This window comes from Eufriesea mexicana, unplaced genomic scaffold (assembly GCF_001483705.2).
Source record: "Eufriesea mexicana isolate 0111107269 unplaced genomic scaffold, ASM148370v2 scaffold1482, whole genome shotgun sequence".
In the NCBI taxonomy this organism is placed as follows: Eukaryota; Metazoa; Arthropoda; class Insecta; order Hymenoptera; family Apidae; genus Eufriesea; species Eufriesea mexicana.
The window spans coordinates 422338-445233 of NW_016909634.1; the positions used below are offsets into that span (position 1 = coordinate 422338).

General features: G+C 31.4%; 1 protein-coding gene across 2 annotated transcripts in view; it reads left to right on the plus strand.

Annotated features, from left to right (window-relative positions):
• heph (polypyrimidine tract-binding protein 1 heph) overlaps positions 1 to 22896 on the plus strand; it is a 325042-nt gene that overhangs the window by 191585 nt on the left and 110561 nt on the right. For both annotated transcript variants that reach the window (XM_017901140.1, XM_017901141.1), the window contains exon 4: positions 19470 to 19619. In XM_017901140.1, coding sequence (XP_017756629.1) covers positions 19470 to 19619 — 150 coding nt within the window. The remainder of the gene's footprint in view (positions 1 to 19469; positions 19620 to 22896) is intronic.

Below are 22896 nucleotides of genomic sequence, written 5' to 3' on the forward strand. Positions count from 1 at the left end.
TAAATCATACTACATGTTCTAATGTAAATAGTTTCGTAGAATTAAGGGTAGTCATTTGTGATTTATTTTCTTAGTGGAAAAAGTGTATTAAAAGAATGTATAGATGATCATTTTCTCGGTTTAGTTTGATCATTTTTAAGATTCGATTTTTATAGAATTTTCAAATTTATGTTTTGCCTTTACGTAATTCTTTGCAAACGTGCTTATAGCCATTAGGGATGGACAAATGGAGTGAATTTTGTTTCATTCGATATAAATTTAAACTGTCGACGATTAATTATGTAGAAATGAATGAAATAAAAATTTTTACATATTTCCTACATATTTGAGATCAAGATACAAAGTCTCTGGTGAAAATAGTTTCTCTTATTCGATAATTAAAATTACAATTCGGTAAAACGAAATAAAATATTCAATTTAATTTTAACTGTTAAGTTTTATGGACAGTAAGTCTCTTTGAGACAGGAATATCTATAATTTCATATTTTCTTTTCTTTTCTTTCAATCATTGTATTATTGGCATGCTACGATTTTTGTCCGACTGTAAATTACTGCATTATTCGATCAGTTATTCTATACTGATGTCCAATTTTATTTTCATCCCTTTGCACTCGAGAAGCGCCTCTCAGTCGCCATTTAATCAGATTCGAAAGATGGATATTAATTAATATATCAAATTTACAATTAACCAACGATGCGTGGAATATCGGAGTAAAATAATTCTACGTTGTAATTTCTATACGATTTCTTATTTACCGTCTTAAAATTATCGTCGACTTCGTGGCAGAAAGTCTTCGAATTACTATTTTCCTGTAACGAAAAAATTGTCGAGTGCAAAGGGTTAACACAGAAAAGAAGAATAAAGAACATAAATTTGGAATTACAACTCATACTAACAAAATTTACCACATTTCTATTTATAAATTCTCTTTTTGCAGAAAAATAAAATAGGAGAAGGAAGATTAAAAGTATAGTCTAAATTTCTATAAATAGAAACATATCATGATCAAAACTACATTTCCATTTTTAAATTTTCCTCCGTTTCTTCTTAAACAAATAAAATAAGAAATTTGTAGGGTTTCAAGAATAGATAGCTCCTCCTCATCATCCAAATTACTAAATTTCCACATTAAATTTCACCTCTTTCTCAAAAACAAAGATAGATAGAAGGAATTCTGTGACAATCGTTTCCCAAATTACAAGAAATCAGTTTTAAACAACGGAAAACCCCATTTCTGTGGATTTGGTTTTATTAGTGTGAATGCGAGTGTGTGAGGTCGAGTGATGACACGAATGTACTATGTACATTATGTACACTATGTACAATGTAATAGTGATCTCTGAAACACGTATTCCACGAAAAAATTGTTTCTTATAGAAATTGCAGCAAAAATTTTTTGGTATCGAAGGGAACATATTTATTTGTTTGGGAAATACGAAGGTGACCTTGAATTTTTTAACGAAATACGTATTTTCTGTGACAACGTTTGGAAATATAAGTACGTATACGTGACTCACCCTGTATATTTCGTGTTTGGAAGTGCAAGTGGAAGATCTAGAATGCGTGCAATTGTCATAGGTCAGAGCCAATATATTGCTAGAAGAGTCAGTTTGCTATGAAAAGCGTGAAAGCGAACAGTGACGAGATAATAATAGTATTAAGAGAAATTTCAGCACACATACCTAATCGTTGCAATCATTATTGTGACGTGTGTATATTATAATTTGCAATAAATATATAATCGTTAAACAGCAAACTCGCAATTTCTGTGTTAGAAATCGAACACTGCAGAGCCGTTGGCTGCAGTCGGAGAAAGAGAAAAGATATTTTACTGGAGGAACACGAGAAGACAGCGTGCAGAAATATCGCTGATTCGAAGATGGCCGGAAGTCCGCGAAGAATTTCTCTGCGCACGAATAAATTTTGATCGAGCATCCGGAAAGGAAGAGTCTCTTGCCGTGGCCGAGAAGAAAAACAGTGACACGCGGGATGGGGTAAGAAGAGAAGGATGATCCCTTCTCCCTCTTCCTGTTTCTTCCCTCGCTGGTTTCCGTTCGAGGACAGAAGCGGCTTTTCTTGATCCTCTGGGACGACCTGTCCTGCGAAACTTCCAGCGCATTTGTATACGCGCACGATAGCCCGTACGTGTGTTACACGTGTCCTTACATTTGCCATTTTTCCATTTTTCCATTCCACGAACAGGGGATCGGGGATCTCGTGGAAACGTCGTACCTCCTTCGAAATGATTTTTACGGCACCGTATGAGACCTGTAAATAAATTGCTGCTACTTTGGGTGTTGATAGGACAGACAAAGCAGGAGACGCAACAAAGATACCAGACTATTGGTAATTTGGCTGCTGGGCCAAAATTTGTTTGTTTCTGTTGAAGGATTACGTGAAATTCAAGGCTTGTGCGATATTTACTTCGCAGAAACACGAGTGATACAGTAGATTTTCTTAGAATTTAGAAGAGTAGAAAGTCAAATATTCTCTACTAAAGAAACTGACGATACTTTTTTCAGTAGTAAATAAAGAATTGTACACATTACATTAAATTTGATATATTAATTAATATCGGTCTTCCAAATTTCATGAAATGGTGACTGATGGTCACCTCTTGAGTGCAAAGTGTTAATAAAAGAAAATACCCATGACTCATCCTTCATATAAGTGCTCTCAAATGACAATAGTTGACAGCGATTAGCATACTTCAACAGTTTTCGATTAGTTCAGGTGTAGATTGGAAGGGACTTCGCGTGTATCTATAAAGTGTATTTAAAGAAACTCTTTTTACAGTTAAATATCGAATACAAATCGATATTGAGTCGTAAATATTTAGAAACAATTCTAAAATAAATATTGAATTATTTAGAAATATTCTAAAATAATCCTGGATTACAATGCCAATACAGAGTTAGATTAAAAATGAAAAGACCTAAAACAGTAACCTAAATAAAATTTGACCATTCTTCACCAATGAATCGCACTGAAGCTACTATTCAAGGATAACTTCGAAAGTATGTGTATGAGGTATTGTACCATAATTCGCAGTTAAATCAGGTGATCCCTAACTTCTCACAGGTATGCACATACACGGAGAGAGGAAGAGGTGGGTGTATCCGCAAAATAATAATCGTCCATGCCACCCCCTCTGGTTGATTTACGAGCACATAAACGCGACCTGTACCCTTGTAATGGGCTCGGTTACCGCAAGGGATATCCACGCCTCCGCGATTATCGCCATGCCACCCATTCTTCCGATGATTGTACATTCCAGTCGCTACACTTTCCCATCCTCTGCACGATTTTTCCCTCGTCGTCGTGAAATTGCGTCAGAATTTTCCGTTTAAGGATAATCTTCCATGGTGTAGGGGCCTATTGACGAAATCGTGAAGGTGTACAACGGTGCTTCTCAGAGAAGTCAATTAGAGGACCAGTAGTCGTATACACTTTGAAATGACTATATCATGTTGGAATATGATCGTAGGATTCAAGATATACTTGGATGAGACGAGTCAATATTGTAGGATTATTTGGTGGCAACAAACAACCAACCACGACGGTGGTAAATAATAAATGTAAGATCGGATTTTGTGTGGATCGACTTAAGATAGTGTGTTGAAAGATCGGGTTTATAGAGATTTAACTTTAAACTTTGATTATATTTTATTCTCTTGCAATACGAATGCGCGAAGGCTTGAGTCTTGTGCGATGTTTGATGCAGACGGTAAATTGTCCATAGAGAGTGTTCCCTCGAACCCTTCAGCCAGGTTCTTATAGTCTCTATGACGACCCATTGCATCACTCAGCCCTGCTTCGAAAATTGATAACCTTGATGGTTCCTCGAAGCAAGCACAGATCCCGATGCAGGGTGACGCCATCCAAATAAAGACTCCTCTCACAATAGTATTGTTGGCTTCTTAATAGAATAAAATAAGCTTATAAATAGAATGACGGCTATGATTGACTTAGTTAGGGGTATGGAAGCGAGCATGACTTGTGCGAGAGTGGTATGAAATAGAAAACGAAATTAGAAGATAGGAATAGTGATTGGTGGGTGTTGATTAGGTATAAAAGGGAACGGAGTATCAAACCGAAGGTGGGACACATAAGTGTAGATGTGAGGAGGGTAGAATGGCGGCTATGAAACAAGAGAGATTCGCTATAAGTGTTAGGCGAAAAATTGATAAAAGAATTCTTTCTTTTTAATTATAAAACAGGTTTATTTAGTTAATATATCACACTAGATTCTTCTCAACTCTAACACGCAATCCTCTATTCTCGACTGCACCCATCTATATGACTCACGCCCTTGCAGCCCTATTTGAAGCCAGATCTATCTCATTCTATACACACGTTTTCTCTCTCAATCATTCTACAGACATTCCGACAAAAGGATTTGCCGCTATCGTTTGTTTTTTCCGCGCCAAACACCCAAGTCCAACCCGATTTTATGTACCCCGTTGTTATCACCTGACGTTAATGTGGGGCAATCCTTATCTACTCATTACAATAGGCATGCTTTTCTGATCTTTCTTAGACTGACTTGGACTTCTTAGGTACTGACTGACTCACTGGCACACTGACTGTCACACTGACTGATTCTACGCCCTAGCACCCTTATTTAAACCTTTTTCATACCCAGTCTTTCCTTCACAATCATGCTTCTTTCCCCATAACATCATTGAAACACATGCCGCACTCATAAACTAACTTCCATTCGTCTATCACACTGTGTTCTGTCATACGTATCCATTCGATCCTGTTGCCCGCGGTCACCTTTGTTCTAAGTTCAAACGATTCCGACACCTTTTCAAGGCCCATACTCATTCCAATCCAACATAAATATAATTTATCGTGAACTATCTTATTCCAAACTCACGACTTTCACGTTGACTATATTTCAAAGAACTGTCCCGTTTCACGCCCTTGCACCCTTATTTAACTAGTTAGCTGTGGCACTCCCTTTTGAGAGTCGAACAAGAGATGTTGCTGAAGATGATAAGAGAGTGATACTTGGAAGCTCTACCATTTTCAAGACTGGCCCTGAAATAAAATTATATGTACGTAATTAATAAATCGATTAAAAGAAAATAATTTAGTATTATGATATAATTAACCCTTTGGACTCGAAGATTTCTTTGTTATGTAGATGCAATTCGAAGCTCTTCTTAGATTTTTGTAAGCTCACTGATACTCTTTATGCTGAAATCACAAAAAGAAAATCATGAATTTGTATGAGAAACGAACGAATAGAATAATTTTATTTCGATGTTCTTAATATAATTATCATCAGCCATTGTTTAAGTTATAGCATTAACATAAACTGATTGAGAGTCACCTCTTGAGTGCAAAGGGTTAAAAAATATTTTATTGTATATTGAATCGTATATAGTTTCCTCTAAAATAAAATTATATATATATCCAATTAATAAATTGATTTAAAAAAATAATTTAATTAAAAGAATTATGAAATAATTAAAAAATATGTAACTGTATATTTTAAATGAAGATTAGAAGGTGATATGTGGTCTCGAAAATTTCTGCCTTCAATCGCAACAGAATTATAGTTTACTTGAACTATTAAACACATGGTATATAGTTACATTTCTGTCTGGATAAAAGCCAAAATTCATTTTATCAAACTCAACTACAATTATAATAATCACGAAAGAAGACTCCCAAGGAATCAATCATTTTAACTATTTCTATCCCATAAAATAGACTTACCTAGTACTAGCTCTATTTTCATGTATTAAATTTCATCTATTTAATTTCATCAATTAAAAATTGCTTAGTAATTTTAATATTGAAAAGAAGCTTTACCAAGAATCCTGAACTATAATAAATATGCAAAGAGTGCAAACTAAAATATCGGCAACCTTTTGAAATTCTCAAATAAGTATTTCACGTTAACCAAACTTGCAATCACCCCACAAGAATGAGCAATGGTGAATAGAGGACGAGGAGTTTCAAGGAAACCACCCTGGAAAAGTGATACGCGGACAAAGTTACAGCGGTGGTCGCGTGTAAAGGGCCGTTTTCTCGATCTTGAGGTCCCGTCCAGACCAGACGAATCGTGATCCCGGATTACCACGCGCAACCCCCAACCCCAATGGCAATCTTCTCGCGCGGGCAGCGTCCACCCTATGTCGACCATAAAGACGTTATTGGATCGAATTCCCGAGCCACGCCGTAAACAATCGCCCTGCCGGTGTGCTCGCCCCTGAATACCCCGTGTGTGGCCCTGATGGACACGTGACGACGACTATGGGGTGGTTTGGTCACTCTGGGAAGTCTCGTGGAAAACTGATGCTTGGGTTCGTGAGATTTGAGAATTTTTTGTGAATTCTTTATTCTTTAGAATTTTTTGACAATTCTTTATTCTTCAGAATTTCTTACGAATCCTTTATTCTGTAGAATTTTTCTCCAATTCCTTATTCTTTGTATATTATATTTGTTATAGGTGAAATTATGAATCGATTTTGTAATTTTTGGTATGTGAATATGTTTGTGTTATTGTTGTTTCCTTATTGTTCGTAATATATTTATAGTTATTATTTTTTATACGTTAATATATTATTATAATCTAGTATTAGTATATATAGTATAGTATTATTTTTGCGATATTAATTTATTTATATATTGGTAGTTTGAATAGAAGAATTTTAGAAGCTGTGTTACTACTGCTAATTAAAGTCTGTGTTTTATTGTGCTGTCAAACTTTCAAATAGTTATTTGTTTCCAATTTGATTGAAACAAATATGTGGATACTAACAAAATTATAGTAATTTTCAATCTATTTGGTTTCTTTATAGCTACATATGAACTTTTGTTTTTAAGAAAGAAATTCTCCTTTTTGAGATGGAATAATTTATCTAATTCATACTTTCGTTGAAACTATATACTATACTATACTATATATAACTATATACCTGGTTATAAAAAATATTTCCGAACTAGTTCCAGTGGTCCAATATAGAAAACTGTCCTCACGTATAGAAAGCAAAATATTCATGAATCTATTTCATCATAACTTCTTGTTTCACCCCGTACAACGCTTCATAAAAGAAAACCAATCACTTGAAATGAGCTATCAGAAAGAGGAAAGAAGAATATTTCCCATAGACTCAACATATATTTACTGTCAAAAATTAGCATACGAATTTTTATATATTCTTTCTTTTCTAGGACACACACAAATTATAATTAAAAGTAAGTTTTATGCAAGATATTAGAAAGGAAATGTTATGTAAATATATACATACAGTGCTGGACAAAAGTATTGGCACAGCATGGTTATTGTAGTACAGGTGCTTATAACTACTAAACAAATTGATTTGAGGGAAAAACTTTTTGATATATTCATTTATTTTCTATTCTAGTTTTATTACATAGTAGAAGCAATAATATAAATACATTGATTCACGAAACAATAACAAAAATGTATTTATTGAACATTTTATGGATGGACAAAAGTATTAGTACATGATGCTAAATGTAGTATATTCGCATTTGTTTGAAAAATTTTCGATCGTCATTTTAAAATCTAGTTAGGTGACATTCTCTGTCTTAACTTACATGCAGAATCATTTTTGTGAATAAGAATACACAATATAAAATAATCATATAATATAATAATTATTATTTGATATATGCAATGTATAGTGAGTAACTAGTAGGTAACAGAAATATAAAGGGTGGGGTTAAAATTAATATCGATAATGCAAATCTAAATCATAACCTAACAAGAAAATCCATTGTATTTATTACAATTAATGATAAATCGTTCAAATATGCATCTCCATATATTTACTGTTAATATTACACCGTTTAAGCAAGATACATACACCGTCAGATAAAATAGTCCGTTCCTGAGCAATCTGTGCAAGAAAGAAGCTCAAGCACTTGCACTTAAGCGTCAACCGATCCCCAAAGTTTGGAGCAACGACGTATACTCATTTCCCGGTGAATAGATCATTTCCACGGCAATCATGGCGCCGGTTTAACGGCTGGACAATGGCGGCGGTTCGACATTAGGACGCCAACGTGTCCGGTCCTCGCGAGAAATCCACGCCGTGGACCGTTCGAACGAAAACCCAATTGCGCGGCTCTATGCGTCATTAGCGCCTCGAAACGGAGTTAACGGGGTTAAATTCGGAACGGTGTGTTCGTCCCGCCGCGATATTATTCACCCCCGCCGCCCCTGGCGGGGTGATGACCCCCATGGAAATGCGGAATGAATGATCGCTCGTCCCACGAAACTCGATTTCCCCCTTTTTTTTTCTCACGCTAAAATTTCTCTAACGAAGCCCCTTCTATGACTTTTCACTTCCTTCTGCCTTTTCCTTTTTTCTTTTTTATTTTCGGGGTGTGGAGTTAGGTGGATATTGGATTTTTCGATCTCAGATTTTGAGGACAGTGTAAGGAGTGTGACGTTCTATTTAGGTAAATGATAGTCTGGAAATTTGGAATTGACGAAGATTGTATTGTTTGGTGTTTTGTGATGCAGCTGTCTATTATATATTTATTATTTTGAAAATATTTCTTTTGTAAATCATTGAAGCATTTCTAAGTGAAAACGTGTTTTTAAGGAGAAATATAATTTGTTTAAAGGGCTGAATATCGCTATGAAGAAAATTTTTTACATTTGTTCAGCTTCGAATGAATTTATATTTTCAAGTTACTGTATACGTGGTTTAAACGATTGAATATTATTATGAAACAAATTTTTTCAAGTAGAACTATATTTAGGTTGTATTAGATAAATGCAATCATGCATATTTTAAAATTTTCATATATCAACAATTAATAATAATTACACTTACGTATGTAAGTTTGTGTGTATAGACAATTGTCTTCTTTTTTACAGACAAGTGGCTGAAACTGTAAATGTTACACGGAAAATGTAAACTCTGCAATTTTTATTTTCATACTTTATTTCTTCCCCATTAACCTAGTCTATTAAGTATATTATATCTATTGAATTGAGATATGTAAAATAGAATATAAGCAAAAATATTATAATAAAAGTGATCATTGAAAATTAACATTTATATTTTAAAAAAAAAGAATAAATGAAAAATAATTTCACATAAAAATTCAATAATTGTAGACATCTCGAGAATCACAAACAGGACATAAATAGTCACAAACTACCATAAAATAAAGAAACAATTGCAATTAAAAATTTTGTAATACCTCTGTCATAAAATTATTTTCGTAACTAAGCAATTCCATATTAAAATTCAATCATCGACTACCATTCAAGAACTATGTACAAAATGAAAGAAAAAGAAATAAGAAAAATGTAAACTCTTTACATTTCTTTTTCAATCTTTACTTTCATATTTTATTTCTTTCCCATTAACCTAGTCTATTAAGTATATTATGTCTATTGAATTGAGGTACGTAAAACAGAATAAAAACAGAAATATTATAATAAAAATAATCATTAAAAATTAACAATTCTATTAAAAAAAAAAAGAATGGAAAGATAATTCCATACAAAAATTAATCGAATACAATAATCGAAGACATCTCGAGAACCACAAATAGGATATAAATAGTCACAAATAACCATAAAATAAAAAAACAATTGCAATTAAAAATTTTGTAATACCTTTGCCATAAAATTATTTTCATAAATAAACAATTCCATATTAAAATGCAATCATCGACTACCACTCAGGAACTAAATTCAATCACAAAATTAAAGACAACAAAATATCAGGAAAAATGAGAAATAATAGCTCCTTGAACAAAACCGCGAACCAGGTTCCATTACCCTATCCAAAACAATCAAAGGTATCCCGATATCGTTCTAGAGTTGCCGAGCAACAATGGTTGATGTCTCGTTTTCCTTTCGAGGCCTGTGCGTGAGCGTCATCCTGTTTCAATTCCGTGTTTTGCTAAAACACCCCGTTCTCCACCCCCACCACTCTCGCCTGTTTGCGTAGTCGTAGTTGGAGTTTGCAGAAATTTAATAGTTCGATGTCGTTAATTTCAGTTGTTGGAAGTTCCCCGTACTTTCTTCGATCGGATTTTGCGACTCGTTTAATGGGAATCGCGCGTCAGGATTAAAGCGAATGAACAAAGCTGGTTCAACATTCCGAAATTCAGTCGAACTGGTTGCAGCTGTTCGACGCTCTTGTATCGTATATTCTTTTGCGTGAATAATTGTGCGTGTGGAGAGCACGCAATCAGGTAATCGTATAGAGATCCACTGAAAAATTGAAAATGCTGTTGAAAGAACCCGCATTTGTGAGCAGGAAGGTAGTGATCATTTGAAAAATGTTTTTCACATAAAAATAATATTAAAAATAATAATAAAAATCTAGTAATCTAGTTATCTAGTAATTATACATATTCCCAAATAAAATAATAAAAAATTAAAGAAGCTTGTGTTTGCAAAAGTTATTTTTGTTTCATGTCATTTGGTGTTTCAGTGATCACCCTGTATAAGAATCAGGGTAATTTTATGAGATTATATAAAATTGTTGATATTGTAATTATAATGTTACCAAATGTTACATTTACGAAATTGTTGACGTAGAATATGATTCATTAAAGTAGGAATTTTGGTAAAAAATAAATTTTATTGCAGAATTAATTTAGCAAATTTAGTATTTATTTATTTAGTATTCAATTTAGCAAATTTAATTGTATTATCTGTTTCACGTGTGGGATGAGTGGTATTAAATTGTGGTATAATATTAATGAATATTCCAGAATATTAGATTAAAATTAGATTAGAATTATGGTTTAACAATTCTTTCTTTTGAAGGAAATGAAAGTTAATAATAAATATTAATTGCTAAGATTATTAATTATTGTATTTATATCAATTTAAATTACGTAATATTAAAGAATACGTATGTTAATTAATATTTAAATTAAATTATAGTAATACCAATATTAAAGATTGTTGCTACATGTAAAGTGAAAATTAATGATGATGCAGATATTAATTAATATTGCTTGTTATTAAATTCTGGCAATATTAATATTCAAGCATATTGATATTAATTCTAGATTCTTTTTCGAAGAAACAAGAGTTAGGAATATATATTAAGTATTATAAGAGAACACATAGTTTTAATAAATTCTAGAGTTATTCATTGTTTATGGTCTTTTATTAAAATGATAGGAATTTACATTCATGTAATTTCAGTCCATAGGAGTTCATTTAATTCAGTCAATTAATTACAATTTTGCTGTAGTAAATACAGTTAGGATCAATATATATTTCATATAATATTTAACATTATATATAAATAATAATTTCAGTTATTTGATGCTGAATAATTAAAATTAAATTCTCATTGCAATAATACTAATATTAAAAAATATTTGAAATCCCATGTTCTATATAATTAAAAAATTTTTATAAAGTCAGCTGTGAATTTTATTATCTCGAAGAATGCTTTAATTAAAACGCTGTCAAAATGGAAGAAATTATTTTTCATATTCGCATCACTAACTTTAAACCAATATTGAAATTCTTAACTTAATACAAATGTCAATGACGGTTTCAAATTTTTCTAAATCTTACACTAGCCTTACAGACATTTTCTATTTGTCCACAAATATTTTCCAAGGTATCTACAAATTCCAAAGAATTAAATTCGAATAAAATAAATTTTATTATTTTTATTTCTGCAATTGGATTTATTTTAAAACAAATAATCATAAATATAATATAGGTATGCACCAATATCAGTAAACACTTTCGAAATTGACAGAAAGATTTTCATAGTCGCAAGGCGAGTTCCTTGGCATCAGAAGGGCTCCAATCGACTCACTCGAATCGTATTTTGAATACGCGAGTATTTTTCGAGAGAATAAGAGTACGACAGAATGTAATAACAAAATAATTCCTGCATTCCCGTTGTCGATCTTCAACGTCGGATTTTCTTTATTAAATTCCAGCTGGTACACCTTAAGTATTCAACCCCTTCGAGCCGTTCGCTCTTTGTAAACGCGACTGCCACCCCCTTCGATCATTCAAAGTCCTTTTGTTCCTCTTGTTTCTTCTTTTTTTCGCGGCCAAAGCCAGGCAAGCCGAATAATATACCATTGAATACTTGAATATCAGTATAATATGTCTTTAAATAACATAGAAATGAAACGTAAGAAATAAGCAGTATATAATGTATATAGGGTGTCCCTGAATATTGGAGAGAGATATCAAGTGAGGTACTTTGTATATGATAGACTCACAAGGAATTACGGTATTTTTAACACTAGAACTACCGATCTTTAATGGGTACCTAACTATAACGTGCACAGATTATAGTAATTTCAGCGATACGATGAATATGAGTGAATATATTGATTACAGTTCTTTCTTAACATGAGTTGATAACAATTTTATTCTTAAAGCAGGTGTATGTGTTTGGTAATTGCAAAAAGGAAAATTCTGGGACAAGTCATTTTCACTGGGTTGGTAGTTCTAGTGTTAACTATCCTCTAGCACCATAATATAATGTATACTATATCATATAGTATAACATGTACTATAACGTACTGTATCATGTATTTTTCTTCATAGGTTGTAAATAACAATAGTTGTCGCTGATGAAAACAGTATAAATAACAAACATAAAACCATCGAATAAATTTAATATAGAAATAATCCATATATAAATAATTTACAAATACTATCGAATAAATTTTATGAAGAAATAATCCCCAAATAGTATTAAATAAATTTAATATAGAAATAATCCTTATATAAATAATCCGCAGATACTATTAAATAAATTTAATATAAATATAATTTGGTTTCAATGCAATACACGTTTCATTCTTAGCCACCTCTTTGCACACTATCCCCACATGTAAACATGCACACTGTAACATTTCTTTGTGTACAGTTCTCACACTCATTCATTGATGTCATGCTGTTCGCTTTGGATTAACCTAGTTTTCAATCGTGAAATCTATCCTTCAATGAAATCAGTTATCATCCACATAATAATAAATAACGTGATTTTAATTACTAAAATTTATTAATCTAATCGTTTGTTAGTATGTGGAAAAAGTAATGTACCGCCATTTTCTTGTAAGAATTGTTTTTTGTTTTAGCAATATTCCCATTTTTGAATATTAATAATATTCATACTTCTGTCATAATAATATTTTTGTTATAATAATATCGTTTTAGTTATAATAGTAATATGATAATATTTATTATTTTTATTCTTGCAATGTAGAAAATTGTATATTTGGTTTAACTCGAATTTAATTGTTTTAACTGCGATATTTTGTTGCACTCAAATAATTGCTCACATTGCATTTCACAGTTCATAAATAGTTGTCTATTATTACTTTTCTGCTTTCTTCGTTTCGGAATATTAAATAGACTGTTTTTGCTTGCAGTATCATCGGTAAACGAATATTTTTAAAAAAATATCAAAATTCAGTAGAGACTCGTGAGAAACGACGAGTTTTGCCCTCGTCTTCATAATATAATTTTTGGACTAGAAATTCATTAAAAGAAGACTGACTGAAGAGGAAAAGCAAAAGCTTGGCTAAAGAAAAATATAAAGATTGCGGGTAAAAGACGTTGGGAAACGGAGAAGGAGCTGAATAAAAAGAATAGGAGAAACGAAAGCGAAGCGAAATTTCAAAGTTTGAAAGAATCACGAGACAAAGGAAAAGGGGATGCTTTCGTTCGAAGTTAAACGTATAACCTCTAATTAGTAACTTAAAGTCTAACAATTTAATAATATCTCGAATTGTCATTTTATCATTACCTATTCCAATATGGGGAAAAAAGTAAATGGAAATATAACGAATCATTCTATTATTAAAAAACAATCACGTTTCAAATGATCTGAAAACAAACTTAAACGAGCAATGTGTTTTAAAGAATACAAATCCTTCTTATCTATGTATCACTAATATAACAATCATCACTGATAAACCTAGACAATAATATAATTTATTATACTATAATATCGTTTATAGTAAAAATATTGTACACATATTTCATGGTACACGTATAATAAAATTATATGTTACTTATTATTTATTAAAATATATATACAATTAATGTAAAGACAGTGTAAAGACAGTATGGACTGTAAATGAACAAATAATATGTACATATGTAAATATTTAAATATTCAATACAATATGCATGCATTAAATGTTACAATTAAAATGTATAATATTATATAGTGCACAATGCATAAAATATATACATATATTGTATTATCATATGAATATGTATGTACAACTAATATAACAATCATCACTGATAAGCCAAGACAATAGTATAATTTATTATACTATAATATCGTTTGTAGTAAAAATATTGTACACATATTTCATGGTACACGTATAATAAAATTATATATTATATATTATTTACTAAAATATATATACAATCAGTGTAAAGACAGTATGTAAAGATAGTACAGACAGTAAATAAACAAATGATAAGTACATATGTAAATATTTAAATATTCAATACAATATGCATGCATTAAATGTTATATTTAAAATGTATAATATTATATAGTGCACATTGCATAAAGTATATGCACGTACTGTATTATCATATGAAATTAAAGCAAAATAGACGTAAGAAAAATTAGCTTCTGAAAATTTTTAATACCATAATATCTTCTTTTTCAAATTTTTAATTTCCAGTTAATACTTCTTTCTCTAAAATACAATAATATTAATTCTATTCGTTACCAACATAACAAATAAACATTAATTAAAGAGTATTAAAAGATTCATCAGCTCTACAGTCACTAAAAGTACATTTCAACAGTAATAATATCTCTGACCAATTAAAATTATCACGTCGCAGGAAGTTACTATACCATAAATCCTATTTTCGGTCAAAATTTTCATAAACGACATTTCAAAGGAATACAGACACCTAAAAAGGGAGAGAGAGGAAGAAGAGTGGAGATTCTCTTGACAATCGAATCTCATTTTTAATGGGGTGACGTAATTGAAACGGGAGACTTCACCGTGTGTGCCGTGTTTTTCAAAAAAACCGGCTGTTTTCCTTTTCATCCCGCTTCCTTTCCACTGAATTTCCTCGTGTCCCAAGTGTGTTTACCCGAGCTGAACTTCAGATATTCCATTATGACGGCTATGCTCCGAGGCAAATGTAAAAATGCGTTCTGCTTCACGGCTGTTTCTCCTTTTCCCTTCCTCGATTCGACCTGGAATCTCGCAAGTTGCTCTGTGGATCGTTCGACAGATTTTTCTCCTTCCTCCACTTTTCATTCTCCTTTTCTATTTTTCAACGTTGGTGGGAGAAATTATTGCCTTAAGGATTGGTGGAGCGATTTCTTATTCCTTTTAATAACCTAGGGGTAGTTTTCAAGGGAATTGTGGAGTGTCAGGATATATACTCGATTGCTGGGATATGAAGCGAGTGTCATAGAGAATCTCAGATAAAATTGGGAACAGAGAGATGTTTAATGCCGAGATAGGTGAAGATGGGTGAGGAAATTAAGAAAAATTCAGGTGAAACGTGGAAAGGGATGACTTTGTTAATGATGAATTTTGATATACGATTGAGAAGGTTTCATGGTTTTATATTGGTTATAGGAATTTTTATACTAATGTAGTATCGCAAGTTTTCCACTGCCTGTAAACGTAGCTTTACGAAGTTCACCGAGGGTTCGAAGGCCAGGTCAGTTGGAAAAACCCTGGGCGATGCGTTAGGCCCTTAGCACGATCATATTTGGTCATGTTGGGGGAAGCATTGAAAAATGCGTGCAAGGTATACGTGGTGGGAAGAAGAACATTAAAGGACAAGGGCGTTCTAAGTCAGAGGAGAGTTGTCGAAAGAGAGTTGTCGATTAGAGTTGTTGTCAAGTTGAAAGTGTGGATTTGGTTTTATTAGTGTGAATGCAAGTGTGTGAGGTCGAGTAATGGCACGAATGTAGATATGTATGTTTTTAGAAGTGCGAGTGGAAGATCTGGAATACGTGGTGTTGTACTGTTGCTATGGATCAGGGTCAATATGTTATAAGAAAGTTTCATTTTGTTATAAGAAGCGTGAGAGTGAACAATTACGATATAAGACGTGTGCAATTTATAATTTTATAATAAATATACGATTGTTTTACAACAAACTCACAATAAGTTGTCGATTAGAGAGTTGCTAAGTCATTGGAGAATTGTCAAGTTGAGAGTTGTCGATAGTAATAATTGTGAGTTAGTAGTAATAGTAGAGTTATAGTAATAGTAATAATTGTGAGTTGTAATAGGGGAGTTGCTGCAGAAGTGTGGGTTTAGCGTTGTGATAAGTTGTAACAATTCGTATCTTTATCGTTACTCGTATACTCTAACACTGTTATTTTATTATTAAATAACAATATATATACCACTATCACCAATTCTCCTCTACATAGTTGTCGAGTTGTGAATAGCAGAGTTGTCGAGATGGTGTTGTCAATAGCAGAGTTGTTGTTGTCGAGTTGAGAGTTGTCGAAGTTATTTACCAGTGTAGTTATTGCTAATAATTGTGAGTTGCTAACAATTGTCAATTGTAATAGGAGAGTTGCTGCAGAAGTGTAGGTTGAGTGTTGTGATAAGTTGCAATAATTCGTACCTTTATCGTTATTCATATACTCTATCACTGTTATTTTATTATTAAATAAAAATACATATACAACCATCACCAATTCCCCTCTGCACTAATTATAGATTAATATCTGATAAAAAATATAGTCTCTGTATGTAATGCGATTTTTAGATATTGCACTATTCAACACGAATATTAATCTGTAATATCCATTGTGCAATTTTTGTAGAGTTTACTTTCCTAAAAACAAATCGGTATTCTAAATTTCTTTGTTATCATCAGTTTTCGAAAATTTCGAGTTTTTTAAAGTCGCATGATTTTTTGATATAATGAAGTACTCCATAGAAAGTTGCGACTTCTGGTGACTGATAAGGCGGTGTGTGTGACATGTGGAGGCAGATAACTCGAATTTTTTTTATCGATTTAATTTAAAATTATTTACATTTATATTTTTCCAGATTTAATAATTTGTACGTTATTCGTTCCCGTGATTCATACTTAATGAATTTTCTTTATGCAACGTGAAAAATTCGACGAACTTACTACTTCTTCGTTTTCAAGGATTCTGTAAGGAGATCTACGAGAAAGTTAATTTTTCACGAATTTCTTATTCCTTTTTAAAAAGTGTCCCTGGTTCTTGATTTTCAAGAAGCTTAAAGCGAGAGAGAATGTCCTGTTTCGAGGGAAAAATATATAATAGAATACTTAAAGGTGGAGTAAGAGAGAATGAAAAAGTGTCCTTTGAGACATTTTAACGAGAAATCGATATCTCTTAAGGCACTTTTACCAACCAAGTGCAATTAATTATTTATCACTTTCAGAAAAACGCCGTCTGCCGGAGTTTGCTAAGAAAGGAATTAACAGTTTTCTTTTCTCTTAAGTTAACATTGCCTGAACTATATATTGCAAAGTGTATTTTCCACGGATCCTGAAATATTACAGAAAGGATAGATTGATCCTTTTATTCCTTGTATTACTAAAGGAACCTGTATGCTGGAAATATAAATTAAATACTAATTTCTAAATAAATAGAATTTTGAATAAATTTTCCGTTATTTTTCACATAATTTATAATAAAAATTCTTAAACTATTATATTTTAATAAATATTAAATGATCACTTTGTCCTACGCATAATTACATATTTTAAATTATATTTTTATGTAATTAAAGAAATGGGATATTTTAAATTTTAGAAAAATTTTATTTTTAAGAAATACGCTTTAATAAATATTAATTATTCTTTGATTCGTTACGTAATCTGCATTTAAAATATAAGTTGAATGTTAAATTACAAATAAATTGAATTTTTAAAGTATTTTAGTTTATTGCACGAATATTTGACAATAAATATTAATAATAATAATAAATATTGGTGTTAAAAATAATATAATAATATAATAATTTTACTAAATACTAAATAAAATATTAACGTCAATAATAACACATTTTATTGAGTATTGTAAATAATACAAATAACAAAATTAATTATGTAAAATAAAATTTCCAGGAAATTTTTATTTATGTGATAAATATATGTTTTTAAAGAGCTAAACTTGAGATTAATTTTGAAATAAATTTTAAGTTGATTAATACAGACACGTGCTGCATGCACATAATCTGATACTCAATTCGAAATGGAACACAACGAACGTTACAGAATTTCGAATGAATAATAATTTATGCAATACAAACATCTCCTCTAATTACGTTCCCCATTAGTAATCTATTAATTCTACAATTAATCATTGCACTTCCATTAACTCAATCATCATAAACAATTCTGAAACCTCTTCACATGATACATTATCATAATTTCAACGTTTCATAAACGTTCCGTCACTATTGCGAATTTTACCTCATTTCCCCTATTTTCCTCTCTTTTTCCATTATTTTCACCTTGTCTCGTAATTTTTGTTCAATTTTTTTCATATCAAGACAATACGATCGTTTCTTCTAAAAATACATCATCTAAGAGACGATGCAATCGGAATGTTGACATTTCATTGCCTTGCAAAGTAGTTTTTATTGTTCCTAGCAAATATTTAAGTTATATCCATGGCCAGGGGGTGTTTCTCGTGGAAATTAAGTAACATCGACGGAGAATACGCGAGAATTCAATTATAGAGATAATTTTGTATTAATATTTGGATTTCTCGGTGCGACGACCTCACCGTGTCTCTCGGATTTCAAAGTGTATCGTTTTGAATGTTATGATTGACAAAATTAAAATCGTGCATTATAAACGAGAAATATATATATATTTTCTTTTACAGTATGTTCTGTAATAAAATCTGAAAATGTTTTAAATTCGAGAATATTTCAGCGCGAGTAATATTTCGGAAATTATATTCTTGATGGAATAAGTATTTACTGGATAGGTAAAATTTATTTCCCTTTTAAGAATTTTAAAAAAATTTTCTTCTGATTTTCACAGAAAATAGGTGAAATAAAATAAATTTTATTTTAACTCTTTGTAATTATTTTACTATCTTCATGTTACATAATTTTGTTTGAGATATTAATTAGTAATATATTATTATATGAAATTCACTATTAAAGAATTAATAATGTTCAAATATTTTTATTGTTATATTTATTATCATGGATATTACAATTACTATAAAAATATGGGTTAAATATTATAATTTACATTTGTTCAAATTGCTTTCAGCAAAGTAAAATTCTCTTCATTACAATTTCTATTATTTCGTTATTTTGATTCTGCACATTTTTATTTATTTCTAATATTCAATATAATTTTCATTTTATAGTAATGGAATAAAATAATAATTTCTGAAATATAGGCCCTATAAAAATGATTATAATGGAATTATTTGTGAAAAATGCAATCTTTAAAATGTAGAGATGGTTTTAATTGTATGGCGACCATTTTGTGTTTCAGGCGTTCTTGGAAATGGCGGATGAAAATGCTGCAGCGACAATGGTAAATTACTATGCCACGTGCATGGCTCAGCTACGTGGTAGAGCAGTGTATGTTCAATTCAGCAACCATCGCGAGCTCAAAACGGATCAAACGCACACCAACAATGCGGTGAGTACTTTACACATTTTTTGGTACAAATACTTAATACGAGTGTCAGTTATTTACATTTGAAATTTGTATTTCTACCGAGAATAGACAAATCGTTGTTGATATTAAATAGACTAATAATTGAAATGAAACTTTATTATAAATACAATATTCTTTGCAGTGATTGTACCTTAATTTAACAATTCATTAATTATAAAAAAATGTCATGACATGAATTTTTCAACGTCTTTCAATTTTTCTATTGTTAGGCTATTCAGGAAATTATTCTTCAAAGTGATTGTTTACTTACATACCAAAAATAATCTACCTGTCTTCCAAAATTATTTAACTCGTTCATAAATATGATAGTATTTTCATAGACTCCTTGTTTACGCCAATGATCGATCATGTAACTTTAAAATGAATAAATGAGAAACTGAATTTAATTATGTTATCGAGTAGTATAAAGAAACAAATTAAACGCATTAAAAACTTAATATTCATTTATATAAATGTATATATTTTATAATAAATTAATAAATAGGATTTTCCTCTCTTATTTATGTAAAAAAATTAGCTCACCACGATATTAGTCGAAAATGTCAATATAATTGAATTTTTTAGTCAAATTCTATTGAATTGTAATGGCTATAATAACTCAATAGGATTTTTCTCTCTTATTTATGTAAAAAAATTAGCTCACCACGATATTAGTCGAAAATGTCAATATAATTGAATTTTTCAGTCAAATTCTATTGAATTGTAATGGCTATAACAAAGTAAATAAATAATTAAATAAATATACGTATATATCTATCACACGTTTGAATTAAACGAGAAATAATATTAATGTTTCCCGAATACTAATAAGCGACACTAAATTCTCGAAATATGCTGAAAATAATTTTCGTCGCTTCAAAACCTGGCTCGCGGCATCAAAAATAATCTACAAGTGATAAAACACTTGCCTCCAAAAAATGGAGAAAGTAGAAATAAGCATAACCAGCGCGTGTCAGTGCAAGATTCAAAGAAAACCCCGTCTTTCCACGCGCTTTTCTCTCGAACCGTCCAAGAAGCGTATTCAGCGCTATCTCCCGGCCGAAATTGGTATTAAAAGCGCGGAGAGAGCCCGTCTGAAAAACATACGGCCCGGCACGGTGCTCCGGTCTCCTTCGGCTAAGAGCCGGCTGTTTGCAGCGCGTGTCGACTGAATATGTGAAAACCGGGCACGCAGTAATTTGCAGTCGACGAAGAAAGCGCTCTTTGGATCTCTGCCGTCCCGTATATTCACTTATTCCAAAGGCAGTTCGCGCAATTACTTTTTAACGAGTAGTCGCGATATTTCCGGGATTTTCGCCCTTGCTTCCGTGGACAAAGTACACGTTTCCGCTGGAAATTAGAGGATTCTAAACCAAGTTTCTCCACTTTTCTTTTCATTTTTTCTGCTTATTTCTTCTCTTTTTTTTATTATTCATCTTCCATGTTATTTGTTGGTCGGGTTGTTTGAATTCGAACGGAATACTTTCCTGTGGTTTTATTGTTGGAATTATTCTAATTGTTTTTAGTGTATTTTAGTGTGGATTATTAAAGTTGAAAAATTCTTTCGTTTTTTTCTTATTCTATTCTTATTTTTGTATTGCAGTAGAATTTTCTATTTTTTAATGGGACATTGAAAACATTATCCCATTTAAGGAATCATTAACGACTTTAAAATTTTGACTCGAGGAAAAGAAATTTTTATTTATTTTCGATTTAATTTCGATTTGAAAGAAGAGAAAATTTGTTCTGCTGTTATATTTGCCTAATGGAACTGTGCAACCCTTTTCTCACAACATATCTTCGTGTCGTCAGAAATAGCAGAGATGTTAGGTATGCTGTAGATGAAAGCACTTCATTCAAAAATCGATGAAATACATTATTATCCAATTCGAATTAAGCATTTTCACCGTAATCGTTATTAAATCTCAAGTGGAGTTAATCTAGTCAGAAAATATCAGAACGTCGTGTCTGTTTCGGTTTTGATAATATTCAAACTGTTTGTGGCCGCGTTCATGCTTCGATTATCGATATCTTCGCCAGTGTATCTCCCCGGAAGCGCATAATCGAAGCTTTATGCGACAATGTCGGGCCAGAATCCACTCTCAAAGGCTATGAACGCGTTTTCGAGATTCTGATTGCCCTTCATCTTCTCTCTCTCCCTTACCCCCTTTCTCTCTCTCTCTCTCTGTTGCACCTTCGTCCAACGATATTATTCGATGAACGTGATTAATTAATCTGTTCTATTCGTACGATGTGTGCATACACGTTGTTAAAAAGATTGAGAATTTTACGTGGTCGCGAGATTTACAGTGGTAGTAAAAAGGAATTTATGGTGGTTGGGAAATTGGTTGGTTTTCGCGATAAATTTTGATCTCAGTCTATTCCGATATCTCGCTCTGCTTTTTCTTTTCTTTACGACGGATAATTATTGGGAGGTTCTTATAAATCTTGATCTAGCTCCTAGGGTGACTGTGATCTTTTTGGTGTCTTTGGTTTGTTGTTTGAAGAGTGAAAGGGATTTTTTATTGCAATTGTGAAATTTAGAATTTTGTAGAATTTTCTATGAAATTTGGAGGATTTTTGCAGTCTTTCTTATATTATTAGAGTTGTATATGACATCTAGTTATCATACTAAATAATAGAATTTTGTTATTTTGAGAACTTTATTAGTAATAGTATTATTATTAGTAGAATTTTATTTGTAACAGTAATTCAAATATTTTTCGAGGGATATTATGTTAGAATAATTTAGTTAATTTTACGAGATTTATTTCTTTTCTTGTTTTTGGGGGAAGAATGTAAAATATCCTTAATAATTGGCAAGGACAGGAAATACTTGTTATTATTTTATTTTAAATGAGTTTAATAAACCTGGTATTGAAATGAAAATGACTAAATACAGTATATTAACAAGAAAAGAGAAGGTAGATATTAATCTGTGAACTATAAATATTCTTAAGCAATTCTAAATTCTTAATAAACTGCTGAAATAATTTAAAATTGTAAATAAATTATTCAAAATATTCACTGTATATGATATTTAAAAAGAAATAATGAATTATGTTACTCTTCAAAATAGTGGCAGTCTATAAATTAAAAACACTCTGAAATAATTCCAAATTCAGAATAATTCACACAGAAACCAACCCAATCAACTCTATCAAGGCAAGTCGATTAATTTTCAGGTTGTAAAAATCATAGTTATTGAACTCGCTTCATGTCACAAGTAATCACAATATATCAGCAGAAAATAATTCTT